The sequence below is a fragment of the Corvus kubaryi genome, unplaced genomic scaffold (assembly GCF_017639235.1).
Source record: "Corvus kubaryi isolate FWS band 111438036 unplaced genomic scaffold, C.kubaryi_AGA036_p1.0 37300, whole genome shotgun sequence".
NCBI classification, from domain to species: domain Eukaryota; kingdom Metazoa; phylum Chordata; class Aves; order Passeriformes; family Corvidae; genus Corvus; species Corvus kubaryi.
Window position 1 is genome coordinate 6,239,754 of NW_024581093.1, and position 21,555 is coordinate 6,261,308.

General features: G+C 54.1%; 3 protein-coding genes across 4 annotated transcripts in view; 1 reads left to right on the forward strand and 2 right to left on the reverse strand.

Annotated features, from left to right (window-relative positions):
- ATP6V0D1 (ATPase H+ transporting V0 subunit d1) overlaps positions 1–10,498 on the reverse strand; it is a 34,552-nt gene extending 24,054 nt beyond the window's left edge. The window contains exons 1-2 of the mRNA XM_042027315.1: positions 10,315–10,498; positions 39–210 (exon numbers count right to left, since the gene is read on the reverse strand). Of these exons, the coding sequence (XP_041883249.1) occupies positions 39–210; positions 10,315–10,444 (302 nt within the window). The 5' untranslated portion in view covers positions 10,445–10,498. The remainder of the gene's footprint in view (positions 1–38; positions 211–10,314) is intronic.
- A 1,105-nt stretch (positions 10,499–11,603) lies between these two features.
- Positions 11,604–14,336, reverse strand: LOC121664208 (agouti related neuropeptide). Its single transcript, XM_042027330.1, has 4 exons — positions 13,833–14,336; positions 12,829–13,028; positions 12,490–12,584; positions 11,604–11,877 (listed from the first exon to the last, which is right to left on the reverse strand). Exons 2-4 carry the CDS (start codon positions 13,010–13,012, stop codon positions 11,686–11,688), a joined length of 471 nt encoding a protein of 156 aa, XP_041883264.1. The 5' UTR covers positions 13,013–13,028; positions 13,833–14,336; the 3' UTR covers positions 11,604–11,685.
- A 1,357-nt stretch (positions 14,337–15,693) lies between these two features.
- LOC121664205 (SNF-related serine/threonine-protein kinase-like) lies at positions 15,694–21,170 on the forward strand. Of its 2 annotated transcripts, none has more exons than XM_042027328.1 (6): positions 15,694–15,788; positions 16,683–17,305; positions 18,769–18,910; positions 19,079–19,291; positions 19,382–19,519; positions 19,673–21,170. In XM_042027328.1, the coding sequence occupies exons 2-6, from the start codon at positions 16,717–16,719 to the stop codon at positions 20,505–20,507; spliced, it is 1,917 nt and encodes a 638-aa protein (XP_041883262.1). In that variant the 5' UTR covers positions 15,694–15,788; positions 16,683–16,716; the 3' UTR covers positions 20,508–21,170. The 2 variants fall into 2 exon arrangements, with proteins under 2 accessions (XP_041883262.1, XP_041883261.1); XM_042027327.1 differs by having other exon boundaries at positions 15,730–15,832.
- The last annotated feature ends 385 nt before the right edge of the window (positions 21,171–21,555 follow it).

Consider the following 21,555-nt stretch of genomic DNA (forward strand, 5'->3'; position numbering starts at 1 on the left):
AGCACTTCAAATGCTGTTCACGACCAGCTGGTACTCACGTGATAAAGTCCAGAAAACTTGCCAGGGGCTCATACGCGTGGTTCCTCATGTGACGGAACTCCACCACCATCTTCTCCTTCAGCTTATCATCAATGACGGACACAGTGAGCGGGGAGGCTTCATTGGCCAGGAAGTTCCCATAGTCTGTGCTCTGGAGGTGCAGTTTCAAGTCTGAAAATGAACGAATAATTCCACTCTTAGAGGGTTTTGGGCTGGGTTTGGGGTTTTTTTTTCAGGATAGCTAAGAAAGCTGTTGCTCAGCACTTCTCTAGGCACTCTGTTCTCTGAAAGATAACCTAGACAAAACCCATTTGTTAAGTCATTCACTTACATTTGTGCACAGTTTTATGATGGACAACCCAAATGCAGGAAAAGATCAGTGATAAATACCTACTTTTATTCTCTTAATCTTGTCTAGCCTCTGTTTTCAGGTAGCCACTTCAAGGCATCAGTTCCATATCAGCCTTGCCTCATTTTAAAGACAAATCTGTGTAACTGAGCACACACTGGTGCCAGCTGTTCACTGTGCTAGGTCAAGGTGGAAGCTTCTTGATTTTCTAGGAGGTATTTGCTAGAAATCTTGGGGGAGAAAAAAAAAATAAAATCACTTAAGCACTCTGTCTAGCCAAAAGGGCTCTCTGGTTGCAGACTTCTCTGAAGAAATCACAACCAAGAACCTAACTGCACACACACACAGCAAGTCTCTCCAGATACTAGTGATGTGGAAGCATCTGTAAAGTTTTCAAAGCCATAAAGACAGAAGCGGCAACTTAGAAATTATAAAGCATCTTTGTCTTACATTACCAGAGCAGCCCAGCTATTTTTGCTGGTAAATAGAATTCAGGCATTAATAGGTACAGAGGGGCTAGTGAAGATGAAGGCCATTTAAATCCAGGGTAGGTAATCCCTGCCCAGGATGTAAGAACATGCTCAAAAGTCTTCCCCTTCTCCAGTTTCAAGCAGAGGAACCCTTTGTTTCCTCTGTTAGCCCTGCTGCAGGTCAGGTGCCCAACCAAGCTGCAGTCCTGGCCAACAAGCAACCACAACACGCTGAGTTCTGTCAAGATAAAAGCCCTGTTTGAGCCAAAAGCATTTAAGCGTCTCTATGGAAAAACTGAATCCAGAACCAAGGAACGTCATATAATTCTACTCCTCAAAGCTCTACTAGTTGTATTGGTACACAATGTTCATCTCCCTTCAGCTTCACCTCAGAGGGCCAGTTAGGCAAGCACATCCTCCCAGGGACTCAAGACCTTTATGGGGTAAGGAGAGGAGCTGGAAGCATTGAGTCAAACCAGATGTGAGCACACCATCCAGAGAAAACAAAAAAAGACACTTCTCTCTGATTTTTCTGAAGCAGCAGCACTGAGGCTGCCTTTCCCTTCCACTGAGCCACACAAGTCCTCAGCATTATGGCACAAGCATCCATAGCACAAAGGTCAGAGCAAGGACTCAGCCTGGTTTGAGGAGTTTGATCTTTTGGTATCACATCCAGCCAGGGCAGGAGCTGGAGAGCTCCTCCTCAGGCTCCAACCTGAGCTTGTGCAGGGCAATACTGTTCTCTGCCCAAGGCATGCAGGGGTCAAACAGCTTCCAAGCCAACTGACTCTTCTGGGTGTTTCCAAGGAAGTCTAGCAAAGATGGTTTTGACCCAGCACTCTTTAGCTACAAAGATGTTTCCACTGCTCAGTGTTGCAGGAAATGGAGTTTAAAAAGAAGGAAAATAAAGGCCAGAGACTTAAATACCACTCAGTTTGTCATGTTTCTCAGTGGTTTACATGAGAGTTTTGGGGGCACTTGTAGAAAGGAGGGGATTCTGCCCCTCTAGTCTGTTCTGGTGAGACCCCACCTGCAGCACTGCATCCGCCTCTGGGGTCCTCAGCACAGGAAGGACATTGAACTGTTGGGAAAAGGTCCAGAAGAGGCTACAAAGATAATTAGAGGGATAGAGCATCTCTCCTATGAGGAAAGGCTGAGAGGATTGGAATTGTTCAGCCTAGAGAAGAAAAGGCTCTAGGGAGAGCTTATTGCAGCCTTTCAGTACCTGAAGGGGCTATAGGAGAGCTGGAGAGGTACTTTTAACAAGGGCATAGAATAACAGGACAAGGGGTAATGGCTTCAAACCGAAAGCGACTAAGTTTAGATTGGATATTAGGAAGACATTCTCCCCTGTGAGGGTGGTGAGGCACTGGCACAGGTTGCCCAAAAAGTTCCGGATGCCCCACCTCCACAATTTTTCAAGGCCAGATTGGACAGGGTTTGGAGCAAACTGGTCTGGCGGAAGGTGTCCCTGCCCATGGAAGGGGGTTTGGAACAAGACGGTCTGTAAGGTCCCTTTCAACCCAAACCATTCAATGATTCTATGAGTCCTGGATGCAGCAAAGAGAGCTCCCCATCCAACTACACACATCAAGGCTGGAGCAAAGCAGAGATCTAATCTAGATCTCTGTTCCCCAGGATAATCTGTAGCTGAACACCTGTGGTTTATTCTACCAAATCACGGTCAACTTATGCTCACACTTGCAAGGGAGAAAAAACATTGCCTGGGTAACTCAATCCCTGCAACACGAACCTTGCCACAGAGTCAAACACCAGATCATGCCAGAACTTGGAATGTCCCTCACCTCCATGCAGCCTGCACAGGATTATTATTGATAGTAATCACTTCCTAAAGTCTTCAAAAAGCCCAGCTCATGGGCACCATCCTGTGTGCAGAGGGTTCTGACCCATCTGTTCTGCAATTGCTTGATTTCTGAAAGATAAGACACTTACAGAGGGGAAACCTACCTGAGCTACGTCTTAATGAGTTTTTGTCCCACTTTTTAAAGCTCTCTAATTATGAGCTTTGGAGTCTGAGCGGAAATTAAGTTCCTGACAGATCAGGACTTCACTAGTTTGCCTTTAGCAGAAACTAGAGAAAACATGGAGCAAAATTGATCAAATAGTATGCTCAATGAATACGAAAGAAAAGGTCCTGGTAAGAGTATTACACCCATAAACTCAGATTGCAAGGGAGGGCACAGGGAACTACAGTAGTTGCATTCATATACCTCCCACTTGCAGTTTCCTGCAGTTGTGTAGAGCTCTAATGGAAGCTAAGCCTGCCCAAAAAGGCATGTGATGTTGTTTTGCAGCTATACAGGACCTTGGAGAGGAAGCAGCTATTGCATATCCTACCAGATCCGCCTTCAGTACGGAAGCTGCCAAAGCTTGTTTCCTCAAGTCCAACACCACCGGTTTGTTTTGGTGTCATCACAACCCGAAACTCTGCTTTTGAGGTTGCAAGCAGCTGCTTGGCTATCACTTGATACTACAGATTCAGTGACACAAAAAGAAGAGTCTGCTGTACTTCCAGGACATCAGAGCTGCACTGCACCTAGACCAGAGGCACATAGGCTGCACATTGTGCCTTGCAGGCTCTCCTTCAACAACTCTGAGCAAGCTCCCATGAGCTGCTTGGCCGGAACATTTTGCCCTGCTCCATGAAAGGGTTGTCCCCCTAACTCCACAGCATAAGAGCCAGCACATTATGTTGCAACTGGAATAAGGGCCATGTTTATATAACACTTGGAATTCATTTTAACAAGGAAGGCCAGCCACAAACTGCAGAACTAAACTTTTCTGAATCTCTTAGCATCCAAGCAGACAAAATGGAACATATTTTCCAAAAATTGGACCGGATTTATGAACCCTGACTCAGTGCATCCCACGGTGTATCAGTGCTTTACACTAGCCTGTCCTCCTCCAGCTGCTGGGCCAGTCACCAAGCCTCAGCCAAGAGGGTTTGGGAGCTTTTAATAGGACTATTCACATGTCAAGCTCCTCAGATGAGAGCAAACTAATCCCATGGTTTCAGAAATCTGCTGCCAGAAGAGCTGTCCCAGTAGCACGGTGACTAATAAATGGACCCACTGCTGAGCAAGCTCCAAGCTCTCCAAAAGCTCAGGTTCCTCACACAAGCCTAGACTGAGCAGGAGTTGGCCTCTGGCAGCAAGAGCAGCACCTTGGCAGGGGCAGCTGCCAAAGATCCCACATGCTGCACATCAGTAAGACACTGCCTGCAAGGTTTTTGCCGTGCCTCTTCCCCAGCTGCTGCTGAAAAGGAGGGAGACATGCACCTACAGCCCAGCCCCTCCCAATGAGCTCCTTCAGGTACTGACCAACAACAGCACATGGCCTCAACCCAGCAATTGATTTTAAGAGATACATTGGCCTGTTTCAGCATTTTTCCAAGTGGTTCACACACTTTATGTAACAGACTGAGCCAGCATTTGGCAAGGGAGCACTTGAATGACCACAAAACTTTTGTTCTCTCTTCTCCCCCGCAAAACCTAGGAAATTATGGCCAGGTCACAGCTCCCAGAAAGCTGCCTCGTGCAAGAACACAATCATCTGTCAGAATGACACCCTTTTTCAGCTGGGTAGGGTAGTGCTTGGGATTACCATGACATGTACTTGCAGCCACCTCCTATCAATTCTCAGATCAGGCCCTCTGGTTTTCATGCAGCTGCCTGTACACAAGCCACAAACACAACCAGAGCTTAATTCAACAGCTGCTGTGCCAACACCTTCACATTTCAGATGACATCTTCACAAGAGACTTCATATTCACACTAATGCAACTATCCCCTCCTGCAAGTTTGCTTTGACATAACAAGGAGCCAAGCCATTAGTCTGTCAGACATCTGTCAGTCAAAGCCTTTCCTGTAAGCCCCGCTCAGACAGAATGATCCATGGCCCCATCAGCTCAGACTTCCAACCCTTCCTTCTTTCCTGCTGTAACTGCATTGCAGAGCTCTGAATCAAGTTAAGGGCTCAAGCACTTCCAGGCAAGGACTGATCTGTTTTCTCACGCACAGGCACAGAACCAGCTTCCGCAACGTCTGAGCTAAACTGATGTTTTCACAAAAATTATCTGCTGTAAACCTGACATCTTCCTCCAAAGCACCTGGGGCCATCACCGCCTATATAAAAAATTAAAATATCATTTGCCATCTCCCTGGCTGGAGGCAGTAACGCAGCTGAGGGATTACACAGCAGTCTGCAGATGAGTTACATCGCCCACGTATCCCTTCAGGAGACTGCAGTCATTACCACTTGCCTTGTTGCTGTTTGTTTGGTCTGTTTATAGCCACCTCAGACACTCCTGAAGCTGATTCTCTGAAATCTCACTGAAGAAGAGCTCAGAGACCCTTTGTTCCCTGCAGAACTTAAGACCTTTCCTGTGGTTGCACACCACCAGCAGTGACGTGCTACCTCTTCTCTGTTATCAGGCAGCAAATTCATCTGGGCCACAGTTAGACACAGAGATACATCATCTTTGGCTCCTTCCTTCATCACTATCTCACCTCTAACTTTTCACCAGTTTGACATGCCCTCAGCACCAAAGAGCAGCCTGTGTTCCTAGCCCATCCCTTCCTGGGGCTGAACTCACTCCACTCAGAGCTTCAAACCCGGCACAGCCAGGTCATGCTCCACTGGGAGCCCTTCAACCAGGCAGCCCTTTCCTAATCTGTCCAAAAGACAAGATAACCCTTCCTCATCTGCCTGCATCCCCAATAAGCTTTCTTCCCCCTCCAAAAGCAGACTGCTCTAAGTGACTACAACCTTAGAAGTGCAGCACCTGGTGCAGGGGTTAAGGGAGAGGCAAAAAATCACTCAGAAACTAAAACAAACAGGGCAGAAAACAGTCTCATGATGCAGGAGCCGACAGCTGAGGAAAAACAAGATGAAAGCACTGACAGGCTGCCGAGCAGCAATACCTGCCAGGAAACCCAGACACCATCATCATCTAACAAGGGGCAGGACACAAACAAGGGCTGAAGCTACACCAGTACGGGAGAAGTTGACCTCAGCTGCTGCTTGAAGTTTAGCTAGGAGAAGCTCTAAAGCAGGTCTCTGCCTGGTAAAGGAGGCCAGAACAAACAGCAAAGCACCTCTGCTGAACCCTGCAGGAAGCCAGTGACCACACTGTTTGTTTGCCACCATCATCTAGCAGGCTATGGAAGTGCCATCTTTCTTCCAATAAATGATGTTTTCCTGGAGCTTGTTTTAACAGGACAGTTGATGAAACAGCCACAGCCAGTGGTTACACCCATACAGGATGCAGGACAAAGCAGCAGGACAGCATTTTGGACACTGTTCTGTTGCTGCACGAGCAGTCAACATTCAGAGGACAGGAATGGTCTGTACTCTCCTCAGGTCTTACTGTGCCTGTACATTCTGCCTCCTCTGGCAGGAGAAAGCTCTTGGGGCCAGGGAACAGTCCTGCTGCACAGTCCCAGCACACTGGGGTCAGCTTTTCACACAGGGCTCCAAGACATCAGGAGAGTGACAAACCATCTTTGTGTGAATGACAATGAAAGGTCCCCACCACATTATGGCTTGGCTTCTACACTCCTTGAGTTCAGACTGAACCACTCTCAGAGTTCACAACGGATTTAAGCCTGGTTATGCTTTGCGACCACCAAGTGGCCTCTCCTTGCTTGGTAGTACAGTAAAGGAGTTGCACGGGAAAGGATCTATGCTGTTCCCCCTACAGCCAGGAGAATACCATGAGCTCCACCAAAAGCACTCTTGAAGCCAGTCTGGAGCTCTGCAACATCCCTATACAAGAGAGGACACACGGCCCATGTGGTTATGCTGAAAGAGAAGCCCACTTCCAGCCTTCTAGGGCCTAAATTCCAGGACCACAGTGATAAAATGGAAAAGAGACAGGTAGCACAGCCTCTCCTGCTCTTCTCTCAGTGAAAGGAGATGTGCTGAACACCTCAAAGCAAGTGGCAGCCTGTGGGGGAGAAAAAAGATCCTCGGGACAATGAAAACAAAAGCACACACTGCAGTCAGCCTGGTGTGCAGAAGACAAACTCCATGGACAGATCCCATTCCTCCACGTGCACAGCACTGTTTCCATGGCATCCAAGTTCCCAGCTGTGCCAACAGCATAGACCAAGGCACAAGCACACACAGAGTGGTGGTGCTGGAGATGCAGTCTCTGGAAGGCCTTTCCCAAAAGAGGCACACAAGCTTGAGCCAACTTCCCTCCACTCCTCAGCCTCATCACCCAGCTAGAAGGTGACACGTCCTGCTGCTGGATTTCACCCACCAATCACCTCTACAACACTGGCAGATCAGAAAGAAAGCAGCTTTCTACACTGTTGCTGTGGAAGCAAGAAGTAGCAACAACAGGAGGCTCATGAACACTGACCTAAGGGTAAAGACATTCCTGGTGCAAGATGCTTTTGTGCACTTCTTGGGCTCCACATGCTTTTTACAGAAGGGAGCTTTGCAGACCAACAGTAAAGCCAGTTAATAACCCACATTCCAGGCCCACACCGAACTCTGCTGCTTAAAAGCATAACCATCGTTCAACTGCATCAACAGCTTTTCATTCTCCTGACAGAATATCAGACCTCCGACAAGCCACCACAGCTTGAGGAGCTGTAGACGACTCACCAATCTTTTGACAGTAGAAGTCTGGGTGACTCGTAAGTTTGGTTGCTCCAAACAGATTCCACTCGAGCACAAATTCATGCTCACACCAGTGGAGCAGAGGAAAGCAGCTCCAGGTCCTTCACTGACACCTTGTGTCAGAAGCAGGAACTGGATACAACAGCGACCACCAGGAAGGTTGCAAATGCTCCCAGCTCGGGTGTACAGCACAGGGCCTCTGGCTGAGAAACAACCAGAGCACCAGGGCTTTCAGAGCTGAAAGAAGGGATTAAACATGTTATTGCTAAAGGCTTTAAGAGAAAGCTTAAGCCAAAACAGTTCTCACACACACCCCCTCAATCCTGGACATGTTTTTCCACATTTCTTACGGCCAGCTCAGGAGCCTGCCTGACCACAGACAGCCCATTTGGCTCTCTGTTTCTGACTCAGCAAGAAGGGAGAGCTTGGATCAGGTTACCTTGTGATCAGACAAGCAGAGACAACAGAGAATCATGCAGAAAAGCATGATTTCCTCCTTTCCAGCAGCACTAAACTGCCAGTGTAAGTCCTGAAGCAGAGAAGTCAAACCTTTTACGCTTCCAGACGGATCTGGGCACACCAGAGGGAGCAGCATTTCAGACCTGGAACATCCTTCAAGCAGCCAGATACCCAATTCCCAGGGCCAGACCTGGAACAGGCTTGGTCCTTCAGGCTTTCTCCATGGCCAAGGCAATCACTTGCTCCAGGACTGGGACTAACTGCAGAGCCAGACACGTGAGAGGTGGCAGCGAAGACAAAACAGAGAGTAGAGAAGAATGTATCAGTAATTTATGCCCCAGTACTTATTTTGGCTGCTAATACATCAGCCACTGCCTGGATTTAGTACAGACGAGCATCTGGGAAAGAAACACATTAAAAGTCTGTGGAGCACAGAAAACAAGTACTGAAATGGGAAAATCGGCACTAAAAGAAGAAAGAAATGGTTTGACCAGAGACCTATGTAAGTAAAGAAGAACAACGCTCCTTTGAAAGAGAATCCCTTTCCAAAAGCATGCTAAGCAGGAACACAGTGAGCCAAGTGAAGGAGGAACAAGATTTGCAGCAAATTTGGAAGAGCCTTCAGGTTCTGAATGAAGCGTGACCAGGAGCACAGCAGTGGCTGCCACCAGAGAGCTGCTGGGGACAGAACAGCCCAATACCACGACAAACATACAGGAACTCCAACGTGACCCATTCCAAATGCAGCCAACACCACTCCAAGGGAGAACTAGGTTTAAGCAGCTTGGTTTAGAAAGCAAGAAATTGAAAGAAAAGAGAAGTTCCAAGTACAGGAAGACTCCAAAGAGGAAGTTATCTGCAGGAAAGGCAAAAAAGTCACAGTTCAGGGCATGCTGAGACATGTGACTACCAAGAGAGCAGAAGTAACTCCCACTGCTCTCTTTCAAGTCACGGGCTCCACAGCAGGAATCACAGTGACTGCTGCAAGCAAAGAGCTGCAAAAAAAGAGAAGTGAAAAAGGAGCTTCTGTCCTAAGTAAAAACATCCTGGGAATTTTTAAGGTAGAGACTGGGGCACCACACAGCACTCTGATCCCATTCTGTTGTTACCTGTAACTTGCATCCAGGGTTCAGCTGGCCAGGGATTCATCTAAACAGTCAATTTCAATTAACCACTCAGCAATGACTGTCCAGATAAAACTGATGCTTAACCAATATTTTTAGAAGAAAGAATGATCCAATAATTATAGTTCCACTGATCAAAACAACCAACATCTCTGGATACCTGTGTTTCTAGTTTATTTCAAGACAGGTCTGGTTTTAATCTTTGTGATTTGTGATCCAGGTTCTGGACACCAAAGAGCGAAAACTGCTAAGAAGGTCACTGATCAGAGGAACAGTTTAGCACCAACTAATTAAGATGATGAGCTGACCATAGGTGATCATAGAACTGGAGAATAGTTTGGGCTGGAAGGGACCTTTAAAGGCCATGTAGTCCAACTGCCTGCAATGAGTGGGGACATCTTCAATTAGACCAGGTTGCTCAGAGCTCCATTCAACCTGGCCTTGAATGCTTTCAACAATGGGACACCCACCACCTCTCTGGGCAAGCTGTGCCAGTGCTTCACCACCCACACTGTGAAAAAAAAAAAAACCTCACAGTTCTCTAAGTTTGTACACACTGATCTAGAAAAAAGATAATGGCTGGAAATCAGAATCAGCCTCAAAAGAGATTTCAAGATCACAGGCAACATGTAATTCACTGGTGAATTTACTCAGATGTGCACTAGATTTTTTTCCACTAGTGATCCTTCAATAACAGCAGGTACTTTCCTAGGTGACCTGATCTCCTTAAAAACTAATCACGGGTATCAGGGATCTTAGATTATGCCAATAACCTTATTTCAGGCCCTTAAAAGGCCTCCTGCCCTTTAGGGAGTGAAGGCACTAACAAGTCTCACCAGCAACACCTGTCAAAACCCACCAGGCCCCCAAAACCCGCAGGGCACAGCTACACGGCCACCTCAAGAATGCAGTGGGAGCTCAAGCTCCCTTAAACCGCTGTATCAGCTGCTGCAATCACACGGCCGGGCTGACCGGGAAACTGAGTCAGATGAGGCGGGGTGGGGGGACAGGACGGGACATGAAGTGCGTCCTCAGCCATGGGGTGAAGAGGGAACAGCGCCTAATAAACGCCGCTATCGGCTCTTTTCACCACTGCCAGGCTCCCCTCGCCTCCCCACAGCCCCTCACTATCTCCCCTCAGCCCACAGCCTGGCCATTCCCCTCAGGACGGCAGGGAGGGGGGGCCTGTTCCCGCTCGCCCCAGGCCTCCACCACCACTCACCCTCCAGGCTCTCGCACTGCACCAGGTTCACGTAGTCGCCTTGCCGGAGTACCCCCGCTTTGAAGCCGCGCACCAGCCCTTCCAGGTACCCGTTATCCACGTTAAAATAGAGCTCCGGGAAACACGACATGGCGGCGGCGACGAGAAGAGAGCACTACCGCCCGCCGCCTCACGTGACTCGCGGCGGGTCACGTGGCCGCGCCCCCTTCCCGGCAGCCATTGCGGGGCGGGAACGGCCTGAGGCGGTGGCGGCCGCCATAACTCCGTGCCCGCCGAACCCCGGCTCCGGCTGCCCAGCGCCAAGCGTGAGGTTCCCCTTCACTACATCCAAACCACCATGAGTGATACAGGCAGAAGAGCACAAGTAAAGCTCGCAATGTCGCCTCCTGCCGAGACACCACTCCTACTAGTCAGGGCAGGTCCTGCATAGCCGGGTAAAGGGCTATGCAGGAGCTGCTCTGTAACAAAATAAAACAATTTTTTGATGTGTAAGTGTTGCAAAATGTGGGATACGTCAAGGTTATCTTAAGGCTGGATGTTCTTTGATGTTAAGACCTCTGTATACTCTCAAGCCCTATCAGGAAAAAAGGGGACGTTATCAGTGGAACAGGCAGCAGCCAGCTCCCTCATTCAAGGATATTCTGGAACAAGCTTTAAGAGTGTAGTAAGTCAAGGTGTTGATATATACCAATGTGTACATTGTTAACCTGGCGAAATACTCGAGGTCCATGTATCCTAGAGCTGAACTATGTTCATTGTAACACTAAAAATCACTCTACGGGTCAGAAAGACTCTGCCCAGGTGAAGACCCTTCCCCTGAGCATGAGTGGAAGTTACCTGCAGTTACATGATTTCTATGGAAATTACTAACCAATCTTAATACAGGGGCTGTGCTTGGGAAATCACTAAGCCTGAACTTCTCAGTGTAAATAATGGCAGGGAGACTCCGGTGGGGTGTGCTGGATTTGTGGAATAGCACCGAGCACCCCGGCTGGGGCAGCTCTGAAATAAACAGTCGATGTCTCTCTGGAGCGTGTCACTGTGGGCTCGGTGCACACCAAGGAACAAACCCGATTTTGTGGGCCACAGCAGCATAGCCAAAACATCACCTGGAGCACCCCTGCTGCTGAAACACCACTTATGTAGCCAGGAAAGGCACATTTGGTTTGACATGGATGTGTCCTGGAGTGTCGGCTGTGTGGACACTGTGCCCAGGCTGTCGTCACCTTGCTGCCACCCCTCTCCTCTGAGAGCCCAGGCGGACAAATCACACCATTCCCACTCCGCAGTGGCTTTTGCAAAGGGCTGGTTTATTGGAGCTGCAGAGAAGGAGGCACACACAGGGGCGAGGAGCTGGCAGCCCCATGGGTGTTAGTTCTTGCCGCAGGGGAAGTTGGTGCTGATTTTCCGGCAGTAGCAAAAGGCGTTGAAGAAGCGGCAGTAGCAGGTGGCACAGGGGTCGCAGCAGGGGATCTGGTGGCCGAGGCAGGACTCCAGGAGACGGACGCAGCGGCGGGGGGAGCGCTCCTCACGGCCTGCAGCTTGCAGTTCTGTGGATGATGCCTGCAGGGGAGAGAGGAGGAAGAGGAAGAGGAAGTCATGGACCACTGTGCCAGCAAATAAAGAACTGCGTGGGAGAGAGCCAAGTGTGGCTGCTGAAACCTGGCATTGCCAGCAGCAGAGGCTTCTGTTGTATTCAACTCCGGGCTCTATTCTCTGTTGGAAATCACTGCTGAACCCTGTGGACTCTCTGCAGGCATTGCTGCCTCATCCATGGTGTCTCAAGGCCTTTCTGCACACATTTATTTTCAAGCATGGCCTGGATGGTGCTGTGCCTTCTGCCCAAACAGAGGCACCGGGGGCTGAACCAGGCAACACAGGGCACTGCCCAGCGAGCTCCTGCTCTGCAGAGGTTTCCTGGGCTGCACTTGAGGTTAATTAAATGGATTACAGGAGCACAGCCTTGGACCACTCTCCTTTGAGTGCTGGAGCCCCTTGCAGGTCTGGGCAGCCTCAGCTCATCCCAGCTCCTCAGGTGATGGACAGATACTCCCATCCCAGGCAGCACCATGTTGGGCTCCAAACCCCCCAGCCTCAGGGACACAGAGAAGGCTGCTGTGGCCTGAGGCTGCCCTGCTCTTTGGGGTGTCTGTAAGAAAGCTCAGGGATCCATACCTGTGGTTCCAGCAGGCTGCCTCTCTGCACAAGGTCACCATCAGCTTCTTGGACCCTCAGGGCCATCTGCTCAAACCCCAGCCTTGGGAGAGTTCCTACGAGATACAGAGAGGCTGGACAAGGAGGCTGCTGGCAGGTCAGCTGATTCTTCTCCCTTTGCTCGTGTGTCCCCACGAAAAAAAGGCCCCACTCCCTGTGGGCTGCCAGGCTGCTCTCACTAGCCAGGGCCAGGAGAGGCTGTGCTGCTTTAAGGGGATCCCCACTTCATTTTTGGGACCGTGGGCTTTCCAGCGAGCAGCTGGTGGGGGTCAGTGAAGAGCAGGTGGCCACAGGACTCACCTGCCGGCTCCGCAGACACCTCCTTGACTTTCCGCTGCAGGCTGGTGTGGCGGGCTCTGTCCACCCCCTCCAGCCCACCACTCACCTTCTGCAGGTGGCCACAGCTGAGGTCAGCAGTCCTGAGATCCAGGACAGCCTGGATCCCCTGCAGCAGCCCACAGCACAGCAGCAACACGTTCAGCATGGTCCTGGGGGACAACCTGTGCAGAAGGGCCCGGCCAGCATCAGCCCACCTGCTGGCAGCCTGGCCTGTCCCCTCCACTGCCGTCACCTCCACAGCCCGAGAAGTGCTGTGTCAGCAAGGGGCAGCCTCTGCCGGCACAGCCACTGCTCCCAGCTGTTTGCTCCCTTGGACTTGAGAGCCTTCTTTTTGGCCCAGAGACACCTGGGAGCAGGACCCCCCAAAGCTATCTCATGTGCTGTGGGGCACCCCACATGTGAGCACATTCATGATCTCCCCACAGAAAGGGATGACCAGCAGAGAATGGACTGAGATCTGAATGGACTTTTTTGCGGCAGTTCAGGTTCTTCTGCCCCACCAGACCGTTGAGGTGCACAGTGTGTGGCCAAAACAGCTGACACGGCTCCTGCTGGCCTCTGAGCCTGGAAGTGCCACTAGAATCTGTGTGCTGGCTAGGGAGAAAGACCACAGCACACACGGCTGGGGGACAGGAGAAGCTGCAGGGTTGGGCTGTGGGCTTTGGGGGCCTGAAGGCTCTAAAAAGTAGGTGACCTCTTAGGGAGCAAAAGAAAAGGGACCAAGAGGTGGTATCTCAGTTGCTGCTGTCAGCCACATCCTGGGAAACCCTGTGCCTTCTGCTTGGGCAGCCTTGAGGTTCCAAACCTGTCTCCAGCCGCCCAATGCTGGCCACTCCTCATCTCCCCATCCCACAAAACCACCGAGCCCTTTGCTGGGAGAGACCCCTCTGCACTGCGGGGAGCCCCACACCCAGGGGTGTTCCATCCCGCACACTCCCAAGACCCTTCCCGTGGTAAGCACTGACCTTTCCGAGCAGAGAGGGGGATTGCTGTTCACTGCTCCACCGAGCTCGCTGGAAGCGCCGCTACCGCTCTGCCTCAGTGTCCTCCTCCCCACACGCTTACTGGGATTTATATCGGCCTTTTATTAATTAAGTGCTGCAGCCACATGACTCCACTAACTACCAGGTAGGTGGGAGTCTCTGGAAAACGGGCATTGTCTGGATAAAGAGGCAGCCAGTGGGGTGATGCATGGGAGGGGGGACTCCTGCTTTGTGCCTTGCACAGCTGCAGGAAGGAACAGATCCCTGTTAGCTCCAAACTCCCAAGTTTCTTGGAAGCGATTCCCCACTGTCCTTGCAGACCAGTTCCCTTTCCAGCCCACTTCCCTTTCCAGCACTGAGGCTGCAGCCTGAGGACATCTCCTAGTTCCCAAATAGAGAAATAACAGGGCTACAGTCTCTTCACCAAAACCACACCAAGCTTGACTGGTTTTCAAATGGAATGTTGCCTATCTGTATCTCCTGGCAAGCATCCAGTCATAGTCCAGAGCCTCCAGAAGTCCTCCAGCTCCTGACCACTTGCCATCTGCAGATTCTCCAGGCTTCCACCTGTGATAACTGCATCTCTTACTCATGTCTCATTTGGAAAACCTGCATCCCCCCAGAGCCAGGCTCTTTTGGGGAACACTTGTGGCCTTGAGTGGCTTCAGCCCTGCAAGGAATTGGAGGATTAAGACAAAATAGGAAAGGTTCAGCAGGCTGTGACCTACCCAGCAGGGAAGGCTGGCAGCTCAGGCTCTGCCCTCACCAGGCTGCTCCGAGACCAGAAGGACCCCCAGGCCTCCAAGCACATCCCCAGCAGAATGTGAGCCACTGCTCCTGGCTGCAGCACCATCCCTGGGGCTCTTTGCAGGCTTCCTTGCTCCTACATCCCCTGTCCTGGAATGATCTGATTCCTGCTGCATTTGAGGGACAGGCTGAGCAGGCACAGAACCAGCGAGGAGCGCATCTGCCTTGTGTAATTTTCTCCAGCTGTAAGTGGCTGTGGAAACACTCAGCACCCATCTGGGTGCCCCAATGCACAACACCAAATCAGGACCCCTGCCACAGCACCTGGATGCCTCTGGCACCCCACATGCTTGGACAGACTCATCTTGGGTAAGAGGCAGCTTTGGCAGCCCTTTCCATTCCCAAGGCTCGGGTGGATGCCGAGTGTCCCATCCAGCCCCAGCTCCTCCGGCTCCAGCCCTGGGGACTCCGGGTCCGCAGTCCACGCTGCCCAGGTCCCCGCTGACACCAGCCCCCGCACGGAGACCTCAGCACAGCTCATTAGGGCCTGTTTGCAGCCGGCGGGGCCGCGGGCCAGGACTTCTGGGAAGGCATTAGCGGGAACGAGGGCGGCCGCGCTAAGAGCTTTTTAATCTGCAGGAGCAACATCTGTTTTGTGCGCATCCCGAAGGCCAGTAACGAGCTAAATGAGGCGGCCGGCCGCTCGCCGGGCCGCTTCCAGGAAAAGAGGGCTTAAAGCGAGGGGAAAAGGGGGGGCCAGGGCTGCGCTCCCAGCTCAATGGTTCAGACTCCAGCGGGAGTGGGAGCGGGTGATGGAGTGGGTCAGTGGCACAGCAGAGATGCCCGTGATCGGGCATCCCAGGCAGGAGCCCCCAATGGCGGGACCCTCGGGAGACAAGCCCGGGCTGGGGGCTCTCCCTCTCCTCCTGGAAGCATCCAGGCAGGCGGGCGGCTCATTTAGCTCATCACCAGCCCTCGTTACCGCTAAGGCCAACCGAGTCCCCGCTACCCAAAACAGGCAATAACGAGCCGGGCCGCGGGAGCTGCCTCTCAGGAGCTGCGATGACCATCACCCCGGCCTCAGCCCCGCCGGGCCGGGCCCTTTAAGGCGCGATCCCGGAGCCGCCCTGACGTCAGCGGGGCGGGCGCGCCCGGGCACCGCAGCCCCGGCGGTCGCAGCTCCGCGCCCCGGTGAGTGCGGCTCCGCCGGGGCGCACCGGGTGACAGCGGCTGGGGTGGGTGTCGGGGTGCCCGGGGCGCCGTAGGGGGAGCATGGGGGTGCCCAGGGTGCTAAGGTCTGGAGGTGAGGGCAGGGGGGTGGCACGGATGTTGGAGATTGGAGATGGGGATACGGGAGTGACAGGGGTGCTGGAGACCTGAAGGTTGGAGATATGGGGGTGGCTCGGCGTGTTGGGGACTGGAAATGGAAGTGTGGGGGTGCCCAAAGGTTCTGGGTAGTGGAGATGAGCATATTGGGGTAGCCAGGATGCCAAATACCTGGAGGTTGGTATTATTGGGGTGCCCCGGATACGGGGGTCTGGGAGTGTGGGGTGACAGGGGTGCTGGCGATTTGGAGGTAGGGGTATGGAGGGCTCAGGCTTCTGGGAACCAGGAGAAGGGGGTATGGGGATGCTCAGGGTGATGAGGGACTGGAGGCAGGGGTATTGAGGTGCCCAGAATGCTGCAGTTCTGGATACCTAGAGGAGAGGGTATCAGGATGTCCTGGGGTGCTGGGAAGTAGAGGGGTGTATTGGGATATCCAGGATGCCGGGAGCTAAAAGGGAGGGTGTTGGAGTGCTCAGGATGCTGGGGACCTGGATGTGGGGATTATGGGGTACCCTAGGATACTCAGGAGATGGAAGATGGAAGTGTGGATATCTCCAGAGTACTAGGAACTGGATGTGGGGATACAGATGGGTGTCAAGGTCCCAGGATGGGGACTGGGAGGTGGAGTGTCAGGGGTGCACAGGCTGCTGGGGATTCTGATGTCCTGGCAGTCCTGGTGTCAGTGGTGCTGAGGGACCTGGTATTCAGGGGCACCCCATCCCTCACCCCACATTGCTCAGCGTCTCCTCCATCCCACAGCGCCTGATGCCTGTCCCCACCTGACGACACTGCCATGGCCGGGGCACAGGGCTGCGGCGAGGGCAAGATCGCGGGGCTGTATGACCTGGAGCGCACGCTGGGCAAGGGCCACTTTGCGGTGGTGAAGCTGGCCCGGCACGTCTTCACCGGGCAACGCGTGGCCGTCAAAGTGATCGACAAGAGCAAGCTGGCGGGGGAGGCGGCGGGGCAGCTCCTGCAGGAGGTGCGCTGCATGAAGCTGGTGCAGCACCCCAATGTGGTGCGCCTCTACGAGGTCATCGACACCCACGCCAAGCTCTACCTTATCCTGGAGCTGGGCGACGGCGGGGACATGTTTGACCACATCATGCGGCACGAGGGCGGCCTGACTGAGCCGCGGGCCAAGCACTACTTTGCCCAGATTGTCCACGCCATCTCCTATTGCCACAAGCTCCACGTGGTGCACCGCGACCTCAAGCCCGAGAACGTGGTCTTCTTCCAGGAGCAAGGGGTGGTCAAACTCACCGACTTTGGCTTCAGCAACCGCTTCCAGCCCGGCAAGATGCTCACCACCAGCTGTGGCTCCCTGGCGTACTCAGCACCAGAGATCCTGCTTGGGGACGAGTACGATGCCCCGGCTGTTGGTAAGAGCTGTGGGGTGCCCTGGGGACCTGCCTCCCTTCTGTCCCTTGCCTTGGGCATGGTTCTGCCAGCTGGGTACTACCTCCCACTTGGCCCCTTACACTAGGAGCACATGGTGGCACTGCTGTCCCTGCAAGGAGCAAGCCTGTCCCTTGGGTGCTTGGCTGCCCAGCCCTGCCCTGGCACAGCAGGGTCCTCTCTGCAGAGAGAGACCATCCCAGCATCCACAGAGATCCCACAGAGTGATGGTTGCTGGAGAGGGGAAAAAGCCCAAGCAGGCTGTGAGCCCTGGCACGGCATCTGCCAGGAGAAGCAGTGTGAGGATACAGCTGCCAGCAGTCTGGCGCTGGTGGTTACTTGGCGGGGTGAGGCCGGAAGGAAATCTGCTCGGGATGCTGCTGTTTGGGCGGAGGAGCTCCGAAAGTTTCCTTTGCTCCATCCCCACCCAGAAAGCCACTTCCTCTCCATGGCTCCCAGTGCCCTTCCTTCCCTGACCAGGGTGCAGGGGTCTGGGGAGACTGTCCCAGGGCACAGGGAGCTGAGCTCAGGGCTCCAAGAGGCTCTGCTGTGACACAGGGGATGTGGGAGGGAAGCAGGATCCAAGCTGGCTGTCTGGCTGGAATTAGGGCAGGAGGATTTAGCAAAGCAAAACACGAGCCCTTAAAGGCAAAAGCCCAGCGTTGGCTCAGGGAAAGGCGGATCCCGAGTTGAGAACAAGGCTAGCTTATGGAGACTGTAGAAAAACAAGCTGGTGGCGCTGCAAAGGGAAATGAAGGGAGGAAACCGATGCAGATGAGAAATTTTTGAACACTTGACTTAAGCAGCTGAAGGTATTAACAGAGCGCCCCATGGCATGCTCAGCATCCTAAACTCGCACATCTGCAGGAATTTGTGTTCTGGGCAGGAGGAGCCAGGGAAGATGCTTCTAGCTCCATCCCTGTCCCCAGGACAGGGCAGCGATCGTGCTCCAGCTAGTCCCCATGCAGCTGGAGAGCCCAGATCGGTGCTAGGTCCCTCTCCCATTGCTGTAGTGTCTCCTAAGGCACAGCCCAGTGCCAGGATGGTTGTGGTGGGATTTGAGAACCAGGAAGCTGAGGAATGATGTGCAGTCATGCTGTGGGCGGGTATGTGACTAGGGGGGAGAGCAGAGCAGAGCTCAGGGCTGGCCTTCCCGTCCCTGCCTGGACAAGGTGATAACACCTCAGCTGCTTTGGTGAAGTCCATTGAGACCTGCTTGGATGTGGGGATGGGAAGGTCCTTCCCTGCCTTGGTAGGAGTGTGGTCCCCCTGTCCACGGGGCAAGACCTGGGAGCTGTTATCTCCAAGGAACATCCCAGTGAGCCCTGGTGTCTGCTGGATCAGCACTGGGGGCTGGTGGTGCCGCCCCTCCCAGGGTCCGTGCTGTGGGGAATCTCTCCTGGGCCACGATGAGTGCAACCTGAACTGCTGCTGCTGTTTCTTGCAGACATCTGGAGCCTGGGGGTCATCCTCTACATGCTGGTGTGTGGCCACCCCCCCTTCCAGGAGGCCAATGACAGCGAGACCCTCACCATGATCATGGACTGCCGCTACACCGTCCCCCCACACATCTCGGCACAGTGCGCTGAGTGAGCACCACCCCCTCACTGTACCCCCCAGACCTTGACTTGCTTCCCTGGGGTGGGTCCCCCAGCTCTGGCAGATGCCTGGGAGCTGAGGTGGGAAGAGTGGGTAAAGCTGCTTACTTTGGGGTTCACCCAGTGCTGCAGGGTTGCAGCATCACTCCTTTCCCCCAGTCTCATCTCCAGGATGCTGCAGCGGGACCCGAAGCAACGAGCATCCCTGGAGCAGATCGAGGGCCACACGTGGCTGCAGGGGGTGGACCCGTCCCCTGCCAGCCGCTCCCTGCTGCCCCTCACGTCCCACAAGCGCGTTTCTGAGGAGGAGCACGAGATCATCCTCCAGGCCATGATATGTGGGAACATTGCAGATCGGGACACCATCCAGGAGTGAGTGATGGGATGCCAGGGTGGGAGCCCCTTCAGGTCCCCCCAGGCATGTCCCTTGTGTGCTGATGCAACTCCCTGGGTCCCACACAGGGCGCTGGAAGCCAACCGCTACAACCACATCACGGCCACGTATTTCCTGCTGGCGGAGAGGATGCTGCGGGAGAAGCAGGAGAAGCAGGGCCACCGCCTCAGCCTCGTCTACAACCTGGCCAAGGAGGTGCAGAGCAGGTGAGCCCTCCTGCTGCCCCCTGTCCCGTGTCCCCCTCTCCACCATCCTGGGTCCCCAGTGCAGGGTCTTGGCCGGTTCCCTGTCCTTTTCCTTGCCACAGCCCTTGTGATGCCCAGCTGGGTACTGACACCTCCCTCTCTCCCCTTCCTCAGGCCCAACTTGTCAGACACATTTGGCTCTGTGGGCAGCGCCGGCAGCCTCCTGCCCTTCACGGAGACAAGCAGCCTCGTCGGGGGGTCCCGACTGCCCCCCGGAGTGGACATTGGCGGCCGGCAGCCCACCGGGACCCTGCTGAAGGTCCCTGCCGTTGACACCACCATCACCAAGAGCACCCCGGCCCTGCAGCAGATCTGTGAGGAGGAAGAGGAGGACGAGGAGGAGGAGGAGAGGCCCAGCGCCATGGAGAGGAAGAGCAGCTCGCTGAATCAGGAGCAGATGCGAGCCTTCCTGCGTGCCCACCGCCTGCCCGGCCGCGGGGAGGTCTGGGGGCCGGGGGTGGAGCTGGGCGGCCGGAGCGGGCGCTCGGGGGCGGCCTGGGCTGGGAAGGGAGTGAGCGGGGCTCGGGGTCCCGTGGTGCTGCGGGGAAATGGAGCTGAGCCCCCGAGGAGGGAGGAGGACACAGAACTTGGGGGCTCCTCGGCAGAGTTCCCCGAGGAAAGGGGAGCTGTCCTGTCACCTCAGAGCAGCAGAGTTTCCCAGGTTTTGGGGGCAGAGACGACCCCTGCCACAGTCCCAAGTGGTGCAGACACGCCTCCAGTGCAGGGGGAACAGACCAGCCCGGCCCGGCAGTCGGTGGAGGGCTCAGGCCCTGAAGGGGGCGCAGAGAGTGTGATCAAGCTGGACCCGGGCAAGAGCAAGGGGGGCAGCCTGCGGGACAGGCTCCTGCAGTTCCCGCTCTGCGAGAAAGCCCTGGCCTTCAAACTCCGCCCGGGCTCCAAGGAGAGCCTCCTCTCGCTGGGGCAGTTCAACTGCTGCCATGTCATTTAAAGCCCTGGGACTGGCCCTGCTGTGGGGTCTGGGAGGGTGCCCACTCCCCTGCCTTTGGTCTGCCGGTGGCTGTGGGGCTGGTGGGGGGCACAGTGCCCTGCTTTGTCACCCGCGGTGCCCACCCTGATAGCACCCACCCCTGGAACCCGCTGTGACAGACCATCCCCCGGACAGGCCTGCCCAGGGTGAAGCAGACTGGGGTCCATCCCCGCACCAGCCAGTGCATCCCCAAACCCCTGGGACAGCTCCATGACTCTGCTGGGATGGGATGGACCACGACACTTTTTTAACTACTAGAAATAATTTTTTTAAATAGTCTATTTTAATGTAATTAAATAGAGATTGCTATATCCCCCCAAGTCCCCCCAGTGCCCCAGCCCCACAGTGTGCGTGGCCCGGGGCTGGGCTGTCCTGCCTGCAGCCCCCCCGCCGGCCCCGGCCGGGGCCAGGCACAGCCTGGCCCATGACCCCAGGCCGTTCCCTGGACCTTCTCTGCAAATAAGCTTCCTATTTATTATCTCTTTGTTTTCTTGCTGGCAAGAAATGAATGACGACAGAGGCGTGGGCCAGAGCTCAGCCTGAGCCGTGGCGCACGCGCGTGGAAGGATCGGAGCCGCTGGGAAGCAAAGTTTGTAAGGACAATAAAATAAGCTCGTGGGTTGATGTGGGTGCAGCGTTGTTGCAAAAACATCACTGTCCCCCCAGTCAGAGGGCCAGGGATGGCTTCCCTGGCACCAGGGGTGACTTCAAGGGAGCATCCGCCTGAGCTGGAGTGGGTAGGGGCCCAGAATGGAGCCCAGGGCAGGCACAGAAGGGAGTAAGAACGGGGATGATGAACACCCAAAGGTGAGGGAAGGCCTGGGCATGCCAGAAGGCAGGTGGAGGGTGCTGCACATCCCCATGAGAGTCAACCACAATCAGGGTGCCTCCAATAGCTTCCCACTCTCTCAGCCTGGAGCCACCCCTGAGCCCCCAGTTTCAAGCCCAGCCTGGACTTCCTTCCCTCCAGCTCTGCTGTGCCGCTTCCTTTTCTATCCATCGTCTTTCT